General features: G+C 31.8%; 3 protein-coding genes across 3 annotated transcripts in view; 1 reads left to right on the top strand and 2 right to left on the bottom strand.

Moving 5' to 3' along the window:
* The window catches only part of LOC130451318 (uncharacterized), a 46,391-nt gene extending 27,049 nt beyond the window's left edge, over positions 1–19,342 (bottom strand). Inside the window, exon 1 of the mRNA XM_056790269.1 lies at positions 18,996–19,342. The gene's annotated coding sequence lies outside the window, so the exon portion shown is untranslated. The remainder of the gene's footprint in view (positions 1–18,995) is intronic.
* Positions 99–2,147, bottom strand: LOC130451339 (transmembrane protein 41B). The gene is made up of 4 exons (XM_056790303.1): positions 1,961–2,147; positions 1,616–1,733; positions 1,430–1,558; positions 99–1,341 (listed from the first exon to the last, which is right to left on the bottom strand). Exons 1-4 carry the CDS (start codon positions 1,977–1,979, stop codon positions 834–836), a joined length of 774 nt encoding a protein of 257 aa, XP_056646281.1. The 5' UTR covers positions 1,980–2,147; the 3' UTR covers positions 99–833.
* Positions 5,025–20,502, top strand: part of LOC130451332 (tumor necrosis factor receptor superfamily member wengen) — a 57,671-nt gene continuing 42,193 nt past the window's right edge. The window contains exon 1 of the mRNA XM_056790290.1: positions 5,025–5,244. Coding sequence (XP_056646268.1) covers positions 5,221–5,244 — 24 coding nt within the window. The 5' untranslated portion in view covers positions 5,025–5,220. The remainder of the gene's footprint in view (positions 5,245–20,502) is intronic.

Genomic DNA, 20,502 nt, shown 5'->3' with positions numbered 1-20,502 from the left:
ATGAATAATTTTTGGGGTTTTTGAGGATGATATATTCTCTTTAGGGTTTATTAATGGATAATTCAAGTGGTTGAAGGCATATTGAATGAAAAAAAATATTATATTATAAACTTCTATATTTCCAATTTGCAAAATTTTTTTCATAATATTTAATCGGAGAAAACAATTTTTTCACTGTTTATTTAACGAAATTGTACTGAGATATGAATAAAAACAAAAAAAAATCAAAGTCAAACAATCGGATTTAGTTAACACAAAAATATGAGTTTTTATAATCACTTTCATAATCAAACTAATTTTGTTCTAAAACTGTAGGTATAATCGTTTTTTTTTCACAATTATTGAAGTGATTTGTTAAGAAAAAATCAGATGATAAATTAAAAAGGGGTAACAGATACACTAAGAAATCTGTTGTAATTTCAACATTTAAAAAATTAGAAATACTAAATGTACTACCAGTCAAAATCTAAACAACTGCCACCATTAATGTTATCATCAGTAGACCTCAAAAATAATTTTACCTTCCAAATACCTCGATCAACAATCCTGTACTAAACTTTAATTAACCCAAAATTTTTTTTATTCAACTTTCACGACCTGTATCTCAAAAACGCTACCGTCGACGACGCTCCTATTTATTTGAACCTCTTAAAATTTGAGTTCTCTATTACTATTATGTACCCCAACAATATTTTTTCAACTAAAGATATATCATTATATCCAAATTATAAATTAGAATGAAAAAAAAAACATTATACCTACAGTTTAATAAGAATAATCTATACAAATAAATAAATAGCATACACACACACACACACACACACACACCAAATTTATTCAATTTTCTCCCTGATTTTACCCTTTAAAAATATAGGAATCAACGAAACGATCCCGAATACTAACAACCACATCAACGAAGTCAAATTGAAGGCTGTATCACTAGCAGTCATCTCCTGTAAAGTCTGCCCACCCTGTATGGCTATGAATGATGGTGGTGCTACCCCAAAGAATGTACCTACAGCGAAAGGATATAAAGGCACTCCAATCACCGGGGCTGTCAAATTAATAAACCAATTTGGCAAGAACGGTGTCACCCTTAAAAACACTATATAATTAAACATATTGGATTTGTGTTTTTCTACTTGTACTGCCCAGTTCCTGGCTCTTTCCGGGAAATAACGTAGCACTAATTTTCTCCCTAATAGTTGCGATAGAAGAAAACAAAGTGAAGCTCCTAACATCGAGCAAGTACAAACTAGAGCTAATGCTGTGAAAAATGGAAATAAAAATCCAGAGAGGATCGACAGAAATAGTGATCCAGGTATCGCGAACGTTTGAAGACTACATATCTGTTAAGAAAAATATATTTTTTTCAATAAATATTCCATAAAATTGAATCTACCTGCAAAATTTAGTTAAAAAAGGATACAATATATATGTAATGAAAACACCCGCCATAACTTGATAATAATTATCAATTTTATATTTATTCAAAACAATTCCTAAATTTTTAGCATCCTCTATATTCCAAGGTACTTTTAAATGTTGTCTTTCTTCGCTAAAAAAATGTGATAAAAGTAAAGAGATACATTAACGTATTCTATTTTTTACTCACTCTGTTACTTTAGGGAATGTACTATAAACAAGAAATAATACTAATATAGATGTTAAGAATATAAATACAACAGATACTGTTGCAAATCTAGTTGAAAGTGAGTTATTTGAAGATTCATCTAAAAATTAAAATATGTATGAGAATAGCGTTAAAATAATTCTATACATATAAAGCAGAAAGGGTTACCAATTATCGGTATTTCGTTCATGGAAATGGTGTTCTGGGTTTCTAATGGATTAAAGGATCTTCTGTAGGAATTTCTACCTTTAAAAACGAATCGGGACTCGAAAGGATAGGAAAACAAATCTGAAGTTGAACTAATTTCTTGACACTGAATAATATCACCTGTTATTCTTGAAGTCATTTTGGAGCTGTTCGAATTAAATCACTAAATCTTCTCGTTTATTAATTAGAAATATACTTATAACAAAAACATAATTTTCACTATATAATAATACAACTTCTGATTTTGATACTGACTAGACATAAATAACTTCAAATACATGTGAGAAGTATGGTTAAGCGCATGTGCGGTACACGTGTAGGACCGTCAAAATCAGGTGACTTTTTTAATTATAATTAAAAGAAAAAACTTGGAAAAATAATAAATTATCCATTTTGAAACTATTTCATGACGATTATCAATAAAAAATAATATACATACGTAAATAATACTTTGAATTAAAGGTTTGTAGGTTATGCAACACAATTTACACACAAGTTAATGAATTGCATAGCTATTTGATTTCCATGTTATAAATAATGACCAGGTCCGTGCTCAAAATATTTATCCGCTATTTTCCAAAATGGTAAGAAAAATTAGTGAAAATATAAAAATATGCGAAGAAAAAATAAAACTGAAGAGGCTAAACTCATTGTATAGTTAGTTAGATCAATATTTGACTTCTTTCTTAACAATAATAGTTATTGCCTCATTCTATAAATATGCCACTGTTCCAGCTCTGTTCTAAACTAATTTGTTTTGGCTTAATCGTTTTTTTTGTTATGAATTTCGTTTAGATCACTAAGTCTGCTTAATATTGTGATATTTATTAAAGTATTGTTTTTCATTTTCTATAAATAAATAACCTTACGACTGAAATACGATATATCCCATTTTTTACCTGCTCTTTAAAACAACTTAAATTTGAAACCTTATATACTGGACAGTTGTTACCGAATATAATTCTGTTTTCAAAACATAAAATTGCGTATTTTCGGCACATTCCTAAGGGGTCTGTTCCAAACCACCCTTCAAAAAACAAATTTAGTCATTACTTAGCTTAAATTTGAACTCCGAAGACATTACAAACAGCACGCATTTGAAATATATACGTGAGCATGTGTTTGTATAGCTGTTTCTTGGGTATCTGTTATTTCTGGGTTAGGGAGGGTCTAACGACGTTAATATGGGGTGTTTTATGTTTTATGTAATAATAAAGACACGGCAGATAAAGTTTTATTATTTTCAAATATTTCTTTGAACCATAGACGGTTCAGTTGAGTACTAAATCAAAAGAAGAAAGTAAATACAACATTCTAATGAAATAAATATAGGTGATGATTGCGTTCAATATATATACGGGGGCTTAACTATATGAAGTTAGTATTTTTAACCATATTCGTCTACAAGAAGTTAAAACTAATTACTGTCAATTTAAGGAATATATGTTCATGTGTAAATACAAAGTTTTACGAAAATGCGTGTCGAATATTTCTATATACAAACAAAAACATCGATTTTAAAGAACCTTCGAGGTCGCTATATTACAATATATATTCAGAAAACGTAATGTTTGAAATACAATTAGAATATTATAGTCATGTGCGTGGGGAAGAAACGGAAGTGAAAAAAGAGAATATAACGATTTCTAACGCTGCTAATGTATACCAGGTGACACATTTTATAGTTGAAATAGTAATAATCATTGATAGAAAATTTAGATTTAGCATTATTTGTTCCAAAATGAAATTTGGTTCCCTCTTTAGTGTTAAATGTATAATGCCGTTCTTATACATGAAAATTTGAACAGTATTGTTTGAAATATAGTTTCTAAGTGTACAAATATCATCAAGGTTGGAGAAGCAACCGTTTATAGACTTTTGAAGCAACGAAATAATCGATATTCTAAGTGTTAATAATTGGCAACTTTGCTCAGTAATTCAATTGAAAATATTGAAAGTATTTTCCTCATAAACTAACTGAAAACAATTAGGTTATGAAAGCGTTTGAAATGTGGATAAAATAAGGATAAAAAGAAAGACAGTCATAGTGAGTTTATGAGTGTAAGCAAAGGCAAATGGATAAATTGAAGGTTTGACTGTCAGATTTGATAGGAAGTGACGTAAGAAATATTCATAGAATACATGTTATTCACGTCATCAGCTTACTCGACATTAAACGAACAGGGCTCAAAATGGACGCCATTACATTGAAAATTATGTATTATAATTTGATTAATCATTTGTAATATTAGGGTAGTTAAAAAAATGATTTGGTCACAGAAAAAAATGTGAAGTGATACAGTATTTCTATTAACACTTTTACGTTTAAGTCAACACATTTATGAACTATATAAAATAATTATAATGTGTAAACTAAATTGTTCGTCATCTTATTCGTGGAATAAGTTCTCATTGTCTTTATATGATACGGGGTTGTACGAAAAGTGAGCTTCTTAATGCGCTACAGCCTCAAGGGAAATGTTAGGGTAAATCCGACAACAGTGCCGTGCACAGTGCATAAAAAAAGTTATTTTCAGTATTTTTTTCCATTTTGTTAATTTTTTACGCATTTTCATTAACAAGATTCAATTTTTTATCCATTAATCAAATCATAATGAAATGTTGTAAAGAAAGCATGAAGAAACGAAAACGTAACCTAAAAAATATGAATTTTTCGATTTTTCATGACCAAAACAAGTTAAACCCCACTAATAATCGATTCTTACAATATAACTCGAAATATCTTGATCACTTTCAATCATAGTATCATGAGAATTCAATTCTCTATGCTTTTTATTTGTCTATGACACAATGCAGATAAAAAAAAGAAGAAAAGTGTAATAAGATGTTGAAAATGACCAATAATTAATAAAGATATAAAAACCCAAGACCTAATGCTAATCACAACAAATATAAAGTACAATTAAAAAAATGTAAACATAACACTGATTTGTTTGGTGGACCATCCCGTATAAAAAATCCTAACAGTCTCGATAGCGTTATTAAAATAGGAAGTTGACAGTAAACAATAAACACACAGAACGTATCTAGGATCAGTCAAATAATACTTGTACCCTATATTATATTAAAAACAAAATCTCATTTTTTTGCCAAATCTAAATTTAGAATTATACCTGACGCTATTCAGGACGTTGAATAAATTCGAAGACTGAAGTCTTTACGCGAGACGATCGACTTGTGAAATTTTCAGTTGCGTTTAAACTGTCGACAGAGGTAGGCGCACACTTGGAGCACTTTTAACCAAACGCGCGAAATTGTATGCGAGATCTTGTTTTTGAAATAGTATGTGTCGGAAAAGTGACAGGGTTTTTGTGAGTGTACATTTTCGATATTATTGAGGATATTTCAATTCTCTACGGATGGCTATTCCAGTAGTTTTCAGGGTGAGTTTGTGTCTATGCATTATTGATATTTCCAATTATTGCTTAAAAAAACTTGTCTTTGAACAAATTTTAAAGAGTATAGTTGCTTTGTTTATATTGTGTTTGTAGTAATATTGGTAGTAATAACATATCTTAAACTACGTTTCGAACTGTCAAAAAACCTGTCACTTTTTGGCTGAGAGTACAGACATTGCAAATTTTTTCCACGAGCTGCTTGACATCGTTTTTTTTTCTAAAAATCCCCCTATTTTTATTAATTGTGAAAATGTGTCCTTATAAAACACATTACATCAAACTAAATATATGCTAAATATACAAAACTAATGTGATAATTCATTCGAGCTGATGCAGAACAATATACCATACTTAACCTTAAATTTTGTATTTTGACAAGGAGAAAAAATCGTTTCACATGGTAAATAAATGAGTTGAATCAAAAACTGAAGATGCTAAAATCGATGTAGTGATATTTTTGAAAAGAATACATTAAAAATCAAGTGATGGATGTTTTTTTTTTCGTTTTGTTGGCCTTGAAATAAATCGTCCTCCGTCACTGCGTCTGTTTTGAGAAATAACAAATTTAATACGGAACGAAACATTGGATTTAAACGTAAATTTTCTATCGTTTTAGCCTGTGTTTCGGTCTAAATTGACTCGAGGCTAACATAATGTTTTGAAAGATAATATATATACGTCTATAAACTTTCTTTAGCAAATATATATCTTTCATTTTGATTTGTCCTTTGGTGTATTTTCCACACTTTATTTAACTTGCTCTCTTACTTTGTCTGTTTATATGAAATTTTCTAAATTTGAATCAACGTATTGGCTTGCAATTTCGTATAATTTCTCACTTTTGATGACACGGATGATTCGATAAAAAAAATGGTGGAATATTCAATAATATTTTTTATATTCTATATTTACGACATTTTATAAAAGATTCGGGAACTTTATGTGTTGTAAATGAAAATTTAATTCATATGTCATCGTTTCTTGCACAAAGATTACATATTTTTAACGTTTAAACCCTTAATAATCACCCTAATCATTTATTAATAGTTTTTTCGTTTTAATATTTTTAATGACGTATCTAGATTGTTAATATAAAATATTCTAATAGTTTATTGTATAATAAATATGTAATTATAATAATTGAATCATTGATAACCACCCCTACGAATATTGAACATCATATATTATTAATTTTCCACCCCTTGTTCCGTTTTATATGAACAAAATATTTTTTTGGATTCTTCTTCGTAGAATACCAATTTTTAGACTTGCCTGAGACAAAACATCCGAAAACTAAGTTTTTCTATAGACAAAAAATGTATTTTGCTAAGAAATTTGTTTTTTTTTTCGAGGTATTTTCGATATTTTCAAAAACCAGGGAAAAAACAGAATATAAACTGTAATAGATATACTATGTTTATATATTTTCAAGTGTAATGAATTATAAAATCAAATTTCAAGACATGATCACGAATTATTTATTTTTTTATCCAGAATAATATCGAGATTTTACAAACTGTTGGTACAATCTGACAACAGCGCCACAGATATTTGGCTATTCGATAAGAGACACGCGCTTTTTCTTGCTTGAGTTATAACTATTTTATATAATACATAATTAATAAATTCTTATATATTTATGACTAAAAACTATAAAATTGCATATAAAATCATTTTGTGTTTAGTACATTTGAAATTCATACCTTAACCTAAGTGACGTTTTAGGTTAGATTTTTGGTAATTTAGATAAAAATGAAAGCTTTGAATATTTTTTTAATGATTGTAAATTTCTTTTCAAAGGGACTCTCGTCTTTGTTTAATTTATCATATTAGTGTTTTGTATTTCATCTTTATTTCCTCTAAAACGAAATTTTAATTAATATTTTGTTGTCTGTAGTCTTTTCGCCGGAAATGGTTTTCAATTATACTGTTAAGAAGGTCAAGTAGGGGCGACCGCAGGTGTTCTAAACCTCATTGTCTTCTTAGTCGTCTGTTTTTCTTCAAATCGCCTCACTGTATACTTTTAAAATCCCTTTACTTTTTACGATAAATCACTGTTTTTGTCTTTCTCGAAGAAATTGAAAAAGATGTGAAGTAATTAGCGCGGCGGGTAATTCGATAAACTTTTTTCCCATTATTTTCCTTTGAAAATGTTTTGAACAATTTCTGGAACGACAAATTTATTTCTACTCAGATATTGGTTTGGAATCGAACTCAATGGGAGATGTTTTGTATAATTCACTACCATCGTTTTAATTTATAAACAAAGTAATTAATGGGATTGTCGATAAGATCGATTTAATTACCTTTTCCTATTCATTAAATCGGAAGTCACATAATTTCATACTTATCTTTCGGAGACGCAATGTCGTCTACTAATTAATTCAATTATTGTAATAATTGATTCACTACATCTGGCGCATATAGTATAGTCAAATTAGACGAAATCTAACACAATCACTGGGTATATAATAGAGTGTTGACGTCACACACCGCCATTGTTAGGTCAGAGATCACTTTCCAAAGTTTCTACTGCCTTGACGATAGTATAAATGTTTAGTAATTTATTATTTTTTTGTATTAACACATTATCATCGTATACAACAGTAAACTAATTAAATAACTTTAAAGAACACAAACTTTATATAACGATATGACAGCCGTGACGTCACGATCCGGTTGTCTATTCAACAATCATTCTGTTGACAATGATTTAAAACAGTAATTAACTCGTATGAAATAATAGGACGATTTATATTTGTTTAATTAATTTTTCTTTGATTTAGAATCTAAATACGAAATCATGTCAATTTTCCCGACTACTTTTGTCAATAATTGGTACAACGAATTATGACTTTCCCTTATAATCGTGATTCTACGACACTCATTCGTATATACTCGGCACATGCTTTAATTCGACGTCAGTGACCCTTTTATAAAAATATACCTGCACTATACATCAAAGAAAAATAATTGGAAGCCTGTTGGTAACACAGACGCGATTTACGAAAACGGAAAGAAGGCACAAATGAGAGATTATTTATTAGTTTTTAAATTTTTTTAAAACTCAACGGATATTGATATTATGATTCGAACATCTGTGCAATAGATATTATTGATATTAGTATTTCGAACTATAAAAAAAAATGTCAAGATGGCGAGAACAGGGTTGCCAGTTCTCATTGTATAAATACAGTCCGTTATTCACGTTATGTCAATTATATCGTTGTCTGTTTTTACTATTACTAATGTCAATTTAAAGAAACTATTACGTATGTCTTGTAGTTGGTCTTGTAAAGAATGCATCTTATGTTGTTGTAATTGATTTGACTATTGGCATGAATAAATATAGTGAGATATTAAATTAAATTATTTTGATATTCGATTAGGAAAAAACACTCGTCTTAAATTTCGTCTGAGACGTTTAAATTGTCTTAATAGAGGTCATTTGTTTCTTTGATTCGTTCAATTCAACAATTTAAGAGATTTAACAAGATACATTACTTAATTCGACTATGAAGTATTATTGTTCATCATCAAGCGTTATGCGTAGATATTTGCTAAATTGTTTTTATTAAATCATTCTCAGAATAAATGGATTAAATATAGCCCGGGAGTTGATTTGAATATTTTACTTTAATTTAATAATATAATTGCATTGTTTTTTCTATTTCCATTGTAATTAATTGCCGCATTTCTACTATAAAAACAATACTACTCGAGACAGATCTCAGATTTGAACATCTGCTTCGTCATTAGGGTCTCGACAAAAAAAAAGTATCACATAAAAGTTTATGGAGTTGTGTTGTCATGAAATCTGATTTAAACGTTATTTTGGGTAACAATTTTTAACTATTATTAACTCGGTTCTTTTTATTTGGTGTTTTTTCGTGATTTAATACAAAAAAAAATAAACTATACTTACGTATTTTATGAATAAATTATATAAGAAAAGTAGTACTATCTTCGAAGTGCCAATACCAGTGCCGTATTCAGCTAGTAATTATTAATTTAATAAATATACTACATAATACGTAATTTGAATGGTTAAATTGCCCTCGTATATACTTTTTATTTAGCAAATTCACTAGACTTTAGAGAAATAAAAGTCTAGAAACCGAGATATTTTTAAAGAACCAATGAACTCGAAATTACTTGGCTAGTCGCTGACATTTTTTTGCGTTTTTCTTAACCGTTTTATGTCGAAATACTCATGAAAAAGATATTGTTTTCTCGAGAAACCGTGACAAAATTTTTATATAACAAAAAAACCTTGATTTCGATATGGATTTTACTTACGGTATTATAATTTCGAAATCGGAATTCGTGCTACGAAATTGTCGTGTTAAGCAAAATATTACTTCAATTTCAGAGGTTTTTTTTTTCATTTTCCTATAGAAAATAGTTTCTAGTAAAAAATGGTTGATATGATCACAAAAACCAGGGTTGCAAACTCACAAAAATCCTAGATACTAAATCAATGAATAAATATATTACATCATTCACTAAGTCGTGTGATTGACGAACAGATGGCGCTGCCATCGTCAAATTCATTTGACGTTTATGAAGTACCAACTTTCAAAAAACTATGTGTCAAATTTCATGAAATTTCTATTAGTCAGCACGCTTTTTTCCAAGTGGGTGCCGCGCCAACTCACAGTCGATCGAAAACAACAACGTGTTGATGATTTAAATCAGTGTTTGGCCATATTTACACGTAATAAATAAAATTTTTTGTGTCGATATGTGACAATGGATCCATAACTTCATTCTGGAATCAAAACGATCATCATCTGAGTGGACTGCAGCCGGTGAACCACGTCCGAATCATCCAAAGACACCACAGTCATCTGGGAAGGTTATGGCTTCAGTATTTTGGGTGACGTACAGAATTTTCTTCAATTTTCATCAATCATTACTCTAAACTCATCTCTAAATTTAAAGAAACGAGAAGTTCAGCTATAAATCCACGCTACGCGTGTCACATCTGACCCCCAGCTGGTTCTACAATCTACGGAGATTTTTTTCGCAATGCCCAGTGCAGTGACAGCTTCTAAAAGGCGTTTAAAAGAGATATCCTCTGTCGTGGATATATATTATAAGATATTTTCTTCAAAGGATTATCGTCATTGAAATCAAAACGCTTATCTAAGTAGTGGCAAATGTCATAAAAATTTGAAAATCGGATCCTGTACGATTCTGCTCGATTCTTGGTTTCAGTTTTCTGCCTATTCGATGTATTTGGTTTTTACACGGTGGTGCATATGTTAGCAAGAACACAATTAATCCGTTTGAAGAGAGTAGTAGCCGAAAAACGCCCGGAATATGCGACAATTTTCCGTCAATGTTGCTATTCCGGTTAAGAACCATTTGGAAAACAATGGATGGGAAGTTTTACCTCACCCTCCTTATAGCCCAGATCTTGCCCCTTCTGATTACCATTTGTTCCGGTCACTGGAATACGGATCACATCAGAGCAAGATATCAAATTTTGGTTTAATTCATTCTTTTGGGATGGGTTCCACAAATTGCCATAAATATGGGAAAAAGTCATAGCTTTAGATGGGCAATACTTTGAATAATACTATTTTCGTAAATAAACGTTAAAATTTTGAAAAAAAAACCGCACGAATTAAGTTGTAGTCCATAATATATTTAGATTCTTAAATTCAAATTACCTGTGTTCAATAATCTTAATCACTAGATAATAATTAAAACAAGCTTCAAGTGGATATAAAACAGGAAGTGATCACTTTTGTTATATGAGTAGCGCGTACATACGAGGGCTAGTTAAAAATTAAGCAACGTATAAATATCATAATACGATTTATTCAAAAACCAATACTTGACCTTGCTAGCTTTCAACGAGGAATGTTTCCCACGTTTATAACCATCATCAGCGACTTCATCAAAGACGCACACACGAAACGGAAGGAAGAACAAAAATTTGTGTAGAGATGTATATAGTACGTCAAGCGGAGCCGGTGAAACTATTATGGTGGCCATATGTTTAAAGCTCGGCTAATGCAAACAGCATGACTTTCGAGATTCAGGCTTCCATAAACGCTTCAAAGAATTTAAAAGGAATATGTGTACCCACAAACCAAACAGTCAACTTTTCTATGCATTAGCGGAGTTTACGAACGCCATAAGGGTTTTGATTTGATTATATATTTAAGGATATTGCGTAGTATGCGATAAGATTTCATAGTTGTGCCCCTTTTGTGAAATTTATATCTTTAATTCTGTTCGTTTCGCGTCCAAAATGATTACTACGATCACTAACATCGTAACACAAATCTAGGATGGTGGAAATCAATCGCAAGTTACCGACGACAACATAAATAACAAGTTAGAAAGGACTGAGATCGAAAGCCCTATCTCCGAGGAACAAAATTTTACAGGAAAACCAATTTCTTCACCTGCATCAAAGTTTTGATACTTTAAAAGGGGGTTTTGATGTGTACAAATCTAGGATGGTGGAAATCAATCGCAAGTTACCGACGACAACATAAATAACAAGTTAGAAAGGACTGAGATCGAAAGCCCTATCTCCGAGGAACAAAATTTTACAGGAAAACCAATTTCTTCACCTGCATCAAAGTTTTGATACTTTAAAAGGGGGTTTTGATGTGTACAAATCTAGGATGGTGGAAATCAATCGCAAGTTACCGACGACAACATAAATAACAAGTTAGAAAGGACTGAGATCGAAAGCCCTATCTCCGAGGAACAAAATTTTACAGGAAAACCAATTTCTTCACCTGCATCAAAGTTTTGATACTTTAAAAGGGGGTTTTGATGTGTACAAATCTAGGATGGTGGAAATCAATCGCAAGTTACCGACAACATAAATAACAAGTTAGAAAGGACTGAGATCGAAGGCCCTATCTCCGAGGAACAAAATTTTACAGGAAAACCAATTTCTTCACCTGCATCAAAGTTTTGATACTTTAAAAGGGGGTTTTGATGTGTACAAATCTAGGATGGTGGAAATCAATCGCAAGTTACCGACGACAACATAAATAACAAGTTAGAAAGGACTGAGATCGAAGGCCCTATCTCCGAGGAACAAAATTATACAGGAAAACCAATTTCTTCACCTGCATCAAAGTTTTGATATTTTAAAAGGGGGTTTTGATGTGTACAAATCTAGGATGGTGGAAATCAATCGCAAGTTACCGACGACAACATAAATAACAAGTTAGAAAGGTCTGAGATCGAAAGCCCTATCTCCGAGGAACAAAATTTTACAGGAAAACCAATTTCTTCACCTGCATCAAAGTTTTGATATTTTAAAAGGGGGTTTTGATGTGTACAAATCAAGGATGGTGGAAATCAATCGCAAGTTACCGACGACAACATAAATAACAAGTTAGAAAGGACTGAGATCGAAGGCCCTATCTCCGAGGAACAAAATTTTACAGGAAAACCAATTTCTTCACCTGCATCAAAGTTTTGATACTTTAAAAGGGGGTTTTGATGTGTACAAATCTAGGATGGTGGAAATCAATCGCAAGTTACCGACGACAACATAAATAACAAGTTAGAAAGGTCTGAGATCGAAAGCCCTATCTCCGAGGAACAAAATTTTACAGGAAAACCAATTTCTTCACCTGCATCAAAGTTTTGATATTTTAAAAGGGGGTTTTGATGTGTACAAATCAAGGATGGTGGAAATCAATCGCAAGTTACCGACGACAACATAAATAACAAGTTAGAAAGGACTGAGATCGAAAGCCCTATCTCCGAGGAACAAAATTTTACAGGAAAACCAATTTCTTCACCTGCATCAAAGTTTTGATACTTTAAAAGGGGGTTTTGATGTGTACAAATCAAGGATGGTGGAAATCAATCGCAAGTTACCGACGACAACATAAATAACAAGTTAGAAAGGACTGAGATCGAAAGCCCTATCTCCGAGGAACAAAATTTTACAGGAAAACCAATTTCTTCACCTGCATAAAAGTTTTGATACTTTAAAAGGGGGTTTTGATGTGTACAAATCTAGGATGGTTGAAATCAATCGCAAGTTACCGACGACAACATAAATAACAAGTTAGAAAGGACTGAGATCGAAAGCCCTATCTCCGAGGAACAAAATTTTACAGGAAAACCAATTTCTTCACCTGCATAAAAGTTTTGATACTTTAAAAGGGGGTTTTGATGTGTACAAATCTAGGATGGTGGAAATCAATCGCAAGTTACCGACGACAACATAAATAACAAGTTAGAAAGGACTGAGATCGAAAGCCCTATCTCCGAGGAACAAAATTTTACAGGAAAACCAATTTCTTCACCTGCATAAAAGTTTTGATACTTTAAAAGGGGGTTTTGATGTGTACAAATCTAGGATGGTGGAAATCAATCGCAAGTTACCGACGACAACATAAATAACAAGTTAGAAAGGTCTGAGATCGAAAGCCCTATCTCCGAGGAACAAAATTTTACAGGAAAACCAATTTCTTCACCTGCATCAAAGTTTTGATATTTTAAAAGGGGGTTTTGATGTGTACAAATCAAGGATGGTGGAAATCAATCGCAAGTTACCGACGACAACATAAATAACAAGTTAGAAAGGACTGAGATCGAAGGCCCTATCTCCGAGGAACAAAATTTTACAGGAAAACCAATTTCTTCACCTGCATCAAAGTTTTGATACTTTAAAAGGGGGTTTTGATGTGTACAAATCAAGGATGGTGGAAATCAATCGCAAGTTACCGACGACAACATAAATAACAAGTTAGAAAGGACTGAGATCGAAAGCCCTATCTCCGAGGAACAAAATTTTACAGGAAAACCAATTTCTTCACCTGCATAAAAGTTTTGATACTTTAAAAGGGGGTTTTGATGTGTACAAATCTAGGATGGTTGAAATCAATCGCAAGTTACCGACGACAACATAAATAACAAGTTAGAAAGGTCTGAGATCGAAAGCCCTATCTCCGAGGAACAAAATTTTACAGGAAAACCAATTTCTTCACCTGCATCAAAGTTTTGATATTTTAAAAGGGGGTTTTGATGTGTACAAATCTAGGATGGTGGAAATCAATCGCAAGTTACCGACGACAACATAAATAACAAGTTAGAAAGGACTGAGATCGAAGGCCCTATCTCCGAGGAACAAAATTTTACAGGAAAACCAATTTCTTCACCTGCATCAAAGTTTTGATATTTTAAAAGGGGGTTTTGATGTGTACAAATCTAGGATGGTGGAAATCAATCGCAAGTTACCGACGACAACATAAATAACAAGTTAGAAAGGACTGAGATCGAAAGCCCTATCTCCGAGGAACAAAATTTTACAGGAAAACCAATTTCTTCACCTGCATCAAAGTTTTGATACTTTAAAAGGGGGTTTTGATGTGTACAAATCTAGGATGGTGGAAATCAATCGCAAGTTACCGACGACAACATAAATAACAAGTTAGAAAGGACTGAGATCGAAAGCCCTATCTCCGAGGAACAAAATTTTACAGGAAAACCAATTTCTTCACCTGCATCAAAGTTTTGATACTTTAAAAGGGGGTTTTGATGTGTACAAATCTAGGATGGTGGAAATCAATCGCAAGTTACCGACAACATAAATAACAAGTTAGAAAGGACTGAGATCGAAGGCCCTATCTCCGAGGAACAAAATTTTACAGGAAAACCAATTTCTTCACCTGCATCAAAGTTTTGATACTTTAAAAGGGGGTTTTGATGTGTACAAATCTAGGATGGTGGAAATCAATCGCAAGTTACCGACGACAACATAAATAACAAGTTAGAAAGGACTGAGATCGAAGGCCCTATCTCCGAGGAACAAAATTATACAGGAAAACCAATTTCTTCACCTGCATCAAAGTTTTGATATTTTAAAAGGGGGTTTTGATGTGTACAAATCTAGGATGGTGGAAATCAATCGCAAGTTACCGACGACAACATAAATAACAAGTTAGAAAGGACTGAGATCGAAGGCCCTATCTCCGAGGAACAAAATTTTACAGGAAAACCAATTTCTTCACCTGCATCAAAGTTTTGATATTTTAAAAGGGGGTTTTGATGTGTACAAATCTAGGATGGTGGAAATCAATCGCAAGTTACCGACGACAACATAAATAACAAGTTAGAAAGGACTGAGATCGAAAGCCCTATCTCCGAGGAACAAAATTTTACAGGAAAACCAATTTCTTCACCTGCATCAAAGTTTTGATACTTTAAAAGGGGGTTTTGATGTGTACAAATCTAGGATGGTGGAAATCAATCGCAAGTTACCGACGACAACATAAATAACAAGTTAGAAAGGACTGAGATCGAAAGCCCTATCTCCGAGGAACAAAATTTTACAGGAAAACCAATTTCTTCACCTGCATAAAAGTTTTGATACTTTAAAAGGGGGTTTTGATGTGTACAAATCTAGGATGGTGGAAATCAATCGCAAGTTACCGACGACAACATAAATAACAAGTTAGAAAGGACTGAGATCGAAGGCCCTATCTCCGAGGAACAAAATTTTACAGGAAAACCAATTTCTTCACCTGCATCAAAGTTTTGATATTTTAAAAGGGGGTTTTGATGTGTACAAATCTAGGATGGTGGAAATCAATCGCAAGTTACCGACGACAACATAAATAACAAGTTAGAAAGGACTGAGATCGAAGGCCCTATCTCCGAGGAACAAAATTTTACAGGAAAACCAATTTCTTCACCTGCATCAAAGTTTTGATATTTTAAAAGGGGGTTTTGATGTGTACAAATCTAGGATGGTGGAAATCAATCGCAAGTTACCGACGACAACATAAATAACAAGTTAGAAAGGACTGAGATCGAAGGCCCTATCTCCGAGGAACAAAATTTTACAGGAAAACCAATTTCTTCACCTGCATCAAAGTTTTGATACTTTAAAAGGGGGTTTTGATGTGTACAACTTTGTTTTAATGCTAAATAAATTGATTAATTTCATATTTATTAAGAAAAACTGTCTCAAAAAGCCGTAACTCCCCATATGGGAGCTGGGGCTTTTTATGATCATAATTATAATGTTTACAAACCCTAAAATAAATAATAGATTTACATAAAACAACGTTTAAAAACCGTATAATACCATGAAATAAAAAGAACACAAATTAAAAGCACGAAGATCGTGCTGCTTTTCGGTCTTTCATGAGTCAGCGTTTACCAAATCTGGCACTTCTGACTCTTGGAAGCTCAACCAAAATCCACGCCGGTTAGATGGCATAAGGGGGCACAGTTTTAACTAGTTCTTTTTGGAAAAGTTCTTAATGCATTTAGTTTGCAAAAAGTTCAACACTTTTGGAGTCCTTCCATGCAAAAAGATCCCCAACACCAAGTTCTTTGGTTTGAGTTTGATTGTCGAACACACTTAACAAAATAGAGCTTAGTGTGTACAATATAGAGAAACAATGGAGTTGTTTGATGATTCAGCCGCTAGGTTGTGGCGAAAACAGTCAGGCACATTGGCATCTTTGATGAAAGAAGACCCTAACTACAGGAAACCATGCAACCAGACCCTAATTCCATGGTAGCACGGTTAACTTGAAGAGTAAAGGCACTAAGTACAACTCTTTGTGGATTTAGGGTGTTTTTAGTATTTGTTTGTTATGTAAGGCCTTCTTTTCTTGCAAAGAACCTCAAACTGGAGTTAGAGCCAATATAAATATAAAATACAGGACTAACTTATCAGTAAGATAGAGAGATATCTGAACAACATTGCCAGACTTTTAAAATAGAATGGAAATTAAGGAAAAACATAGTGCGGGCCATGAATTCTGATGTTAACATCAGAACGTCTGACTAAAGCTTCTACGCCACTATGAAAACGATTATTTGGAATAAAAATGTTCGTTCAAACACAAAATAGTCAGATGGGGGAAAATTTGGTGCTATCTGGCTGGTGTTCGATGTCTGTGAAGCCAAAATATTATAGCCATTACTTTTTTGGTGGTTTTCGTGACCTTTACTTTTTTTTGGGAACTTTGCACATTCATGAAATTCAAATTTCAAGAACTGACCTCAACCTCAGAATCCATTAATGGGTATCTCAGCCTCAAACTATCTCAGCCTTGTTTTGAATCTTATTAGCATCGCCAGAATCACGCATTTTCTCCGAAGGTTCACCTCAACTAATTTAGGAATACTCAATGTAGATAATAGAGTGAAGAGTATTAAAAATTTGAGGTTAGAATCAGCTTTTAATGAACTAGTATTGGAAATGAAAAATATCTCTTTGGAATTCTTCTAATTGCCACTTCAAATAGCTCCCCGACTAGATTTATTAATGATTTTAAATAAGGTAGAAGTCGAAACGTTCATTAAAAATTTCTACTGAAATTTTAGATGATAAATGAACCGGAGAGACAAAGATATTTCCAGCAAAACGGACAATAATAATTTGCACGAGATCGCTCCCAAAAATAAATAGAATAAAACCAGGAATAAATGAAATAGAGTAAGCAGACTTGGACCAGACGTCAACAGTGACGTACGTCAATGGAAATTTCGAAAGGAAACGCATAAAAACAAAAAATTCGTTGAATAATTTTACAAAATAAAAGAGAAATTGTTTATTAATGAGTATTTACTGGAAAATATGTTTTCCTTTTGTGATTTTTCTCTTTTATAGCATTTGCTCGTGCTAATGTAGTCGTAGAATCATAATATCTAGACACACTATTTTTTTTTGAACGGTTCACAACCAAATATCAACGTACTTTAATCGTCAGACTGTTAATACAATTATTTTCTTTCTTATTTATCTCGATGACAAATAAAAATATAATTATTGATATCGTTTATGTATTGATATAATAGAACTGGTTAATTTCATTTTTTGTTTGTTAGATTTTATTTGAATCATATTGTTATTTGATATTATTAGTCACATAAATATCGCTATCACATGATACATCCTGTATAAAAAATATCATTTGATTTGTTTTAAAATCGATACTTGTTTGGATGATATACGAGGGATATACCGAAAATCTGAAGTCACGTTTACACATTTCTTAAGATATCTCGGGACTGTAAAAAGATATCGTCATACGGTTTTCGCTATTTTCATGTTAATTTAGTTTATTTTTAAAAGGTATACTGGAATTTTCATGATTCTATTTAAGAGAAGTCAAGAGAAATCACAAAATCTAAAATATATAATCCAACGCCCTCTAGCATTCACGTTGTTAATTAAAATGATTACAATTTAAATATTTTGTATTACTGAATAAAATCTTTTTTAAACAACATCAGTTTTATCAAAATCGACTTAGCAGAACCGGACTTACAGATATTTTTTCATAACAAGGTTCCTACTCTCCCCCATCTTTTATTTTAACAGATAAACTAAAACTTGTGGAATAAAAAATGACCAGAATTTGTTGTAGAACTCGACTATTGAATATAAAGTGCAACTTAATTGGGAAAGTTTTGAAAAAATTTGCTTTTTTTTTTAAACATAATCATTATATTATAATTTTGAAAAGAAATATCGATAATCAACATTAATTTGTTTCTATTTATTTGGATCTCTTTCGATGGCTGTTTATTAAAAATAATCTTGATACCGATATTTTCAAATCGCCTGTAATTTTTTGACATATCAATTTCACACCATTTTGTAAATCTGGTAAGTAAAATGGCTTTTTACTTACAATCTATCTCGAAATATGAAATATTAGAATAAAAAAACATTTATTAAAGCGAGTTAAGTTTGAAAACATAGTTTCGTGACTCACCTGTATTTGTTCACTCACAATTTCGACACAAAAATATCACTTTCACTCCTAATAAAACGGAAATTAAGTTTATGCAAGCGATATTCGATGTATATGGTGTCTGAATCCGACCCTGTGAAATAAATAACAAAAAATTGTGTTTGTGGTATTAAGTTTAAAAGGTCCGATGTTTCCGTATCTTATTAATCGTACTTTTCACTGAGTCTCTTTATTTAAGACCGCGTTTCACTTTCGACGTTATTTCGAGGGAAAAAATAAGACTGTGACGATATTTATCTATCTAAGTTGTCACTTAATATTGTTACCGGGGAACGGACCCTTAATTGATTAAAAGGCAAGGCGTCGAATTTGGGTAAAAACTACTTAAAAGCTTTCACGTCGAATCCGCACCCGCGCATTCTGTCGAAGTAAAGTATAACCTACAGCTGCTTTGACTTTAATTATTATGATGCAGAAATTTATTATAACTTTTGTACGTGTTCGTTTATTTCGTGTTGACTGCTGTAGCAAATTCTTAGATACTTTTATTGTAATATAAATACGGAAACATAGTTTTTAAAATAGCACACTTTTATGCAACTGATTAGACAGTTCATATATAATGGTAAATATAAAAATGAAAGCCAAAGCGATGTTGCCAGATTGGACACAAAATACGGTAGTTAGTTTTTAAATATTTTCAAATACATTTTCACGTTTGAATCTTATAACATAGATAAATATTTGGAATATAATTTAAACATGAAACATTATAAATAACAATCATTCTTTCGACATGAAATACAACGGTCAGAATTTTTTTTTGTATCAGCAATTTGTGTATATATATTCAATATTCAATGACGTCAACGTAAACGTCAAATCTATAATTAGATTTTATGTAATACGTTCAATTACGAAAAGAAATAATGACCCTACACCCTCTTCACTTTTTGTTTATAAAATTAAGAATAAAAAAAACCTCATATGGTTATTACTGAATTGGTATATGTAAATAAAAATTGTATTTAAAAAAATAAACAGCATTAGGATGTAATTTCCATCCATATGCAAATACAAATAAATTCAACATCCCAATCGTACATGTGTCTACCTTTTGTCTACTGCTACCACAGAGACTGGTGTGTTTATTTTCGTATGCTTTTTAGACATTTAGTTGGTTGTTTTGATTATTTGGGAGCTTCCAGTACTGACATTTATTGAAGATTTTATTTATGTCACTTTTCCATATACGAAATTTCTCATACACTTAAATACCTAATACTAAATTATATTATTCAAAAAGATATGGCAACGTTGATAGCCAGTTGTTCTCATTGTACGTACAGTGTTGAATCTTCCATATAAAAAAAAAATTGAGTGACTGAATTTAGGTTTACAATAAAAGCTACTCTTGAGTTACCTAATTTTAGTTTTAGTTTAATTCTATAACCTACTCGGAATTGTTAATAATTCTATGATTCAGAACGCACCTGAATCTGATTCGAAATCAGACACGCGAACGAAG

The sequence above is a fragment of the Diorhabda sublineata genome, chromosome 1 (assembly GCF_026230105.1).
Source record: "Diorhabda sublineata isolate icDioSubl1.1 chromosome 1, icDioSubl1.1, whole genome shotgun sequence".
Classification (NCBI taxonomy): Eukaryota; Metazoa; Arthropoda; class Insecta; order Coleoptera; family Chrysomelidae; genus Diorhabda; species Diorhabda sublineata.
The sequence above is the reverse complement of the archived record's forward strand: the minus strand, read 5'-3'. Positions and strand labels throughout refer to the sequence as shown.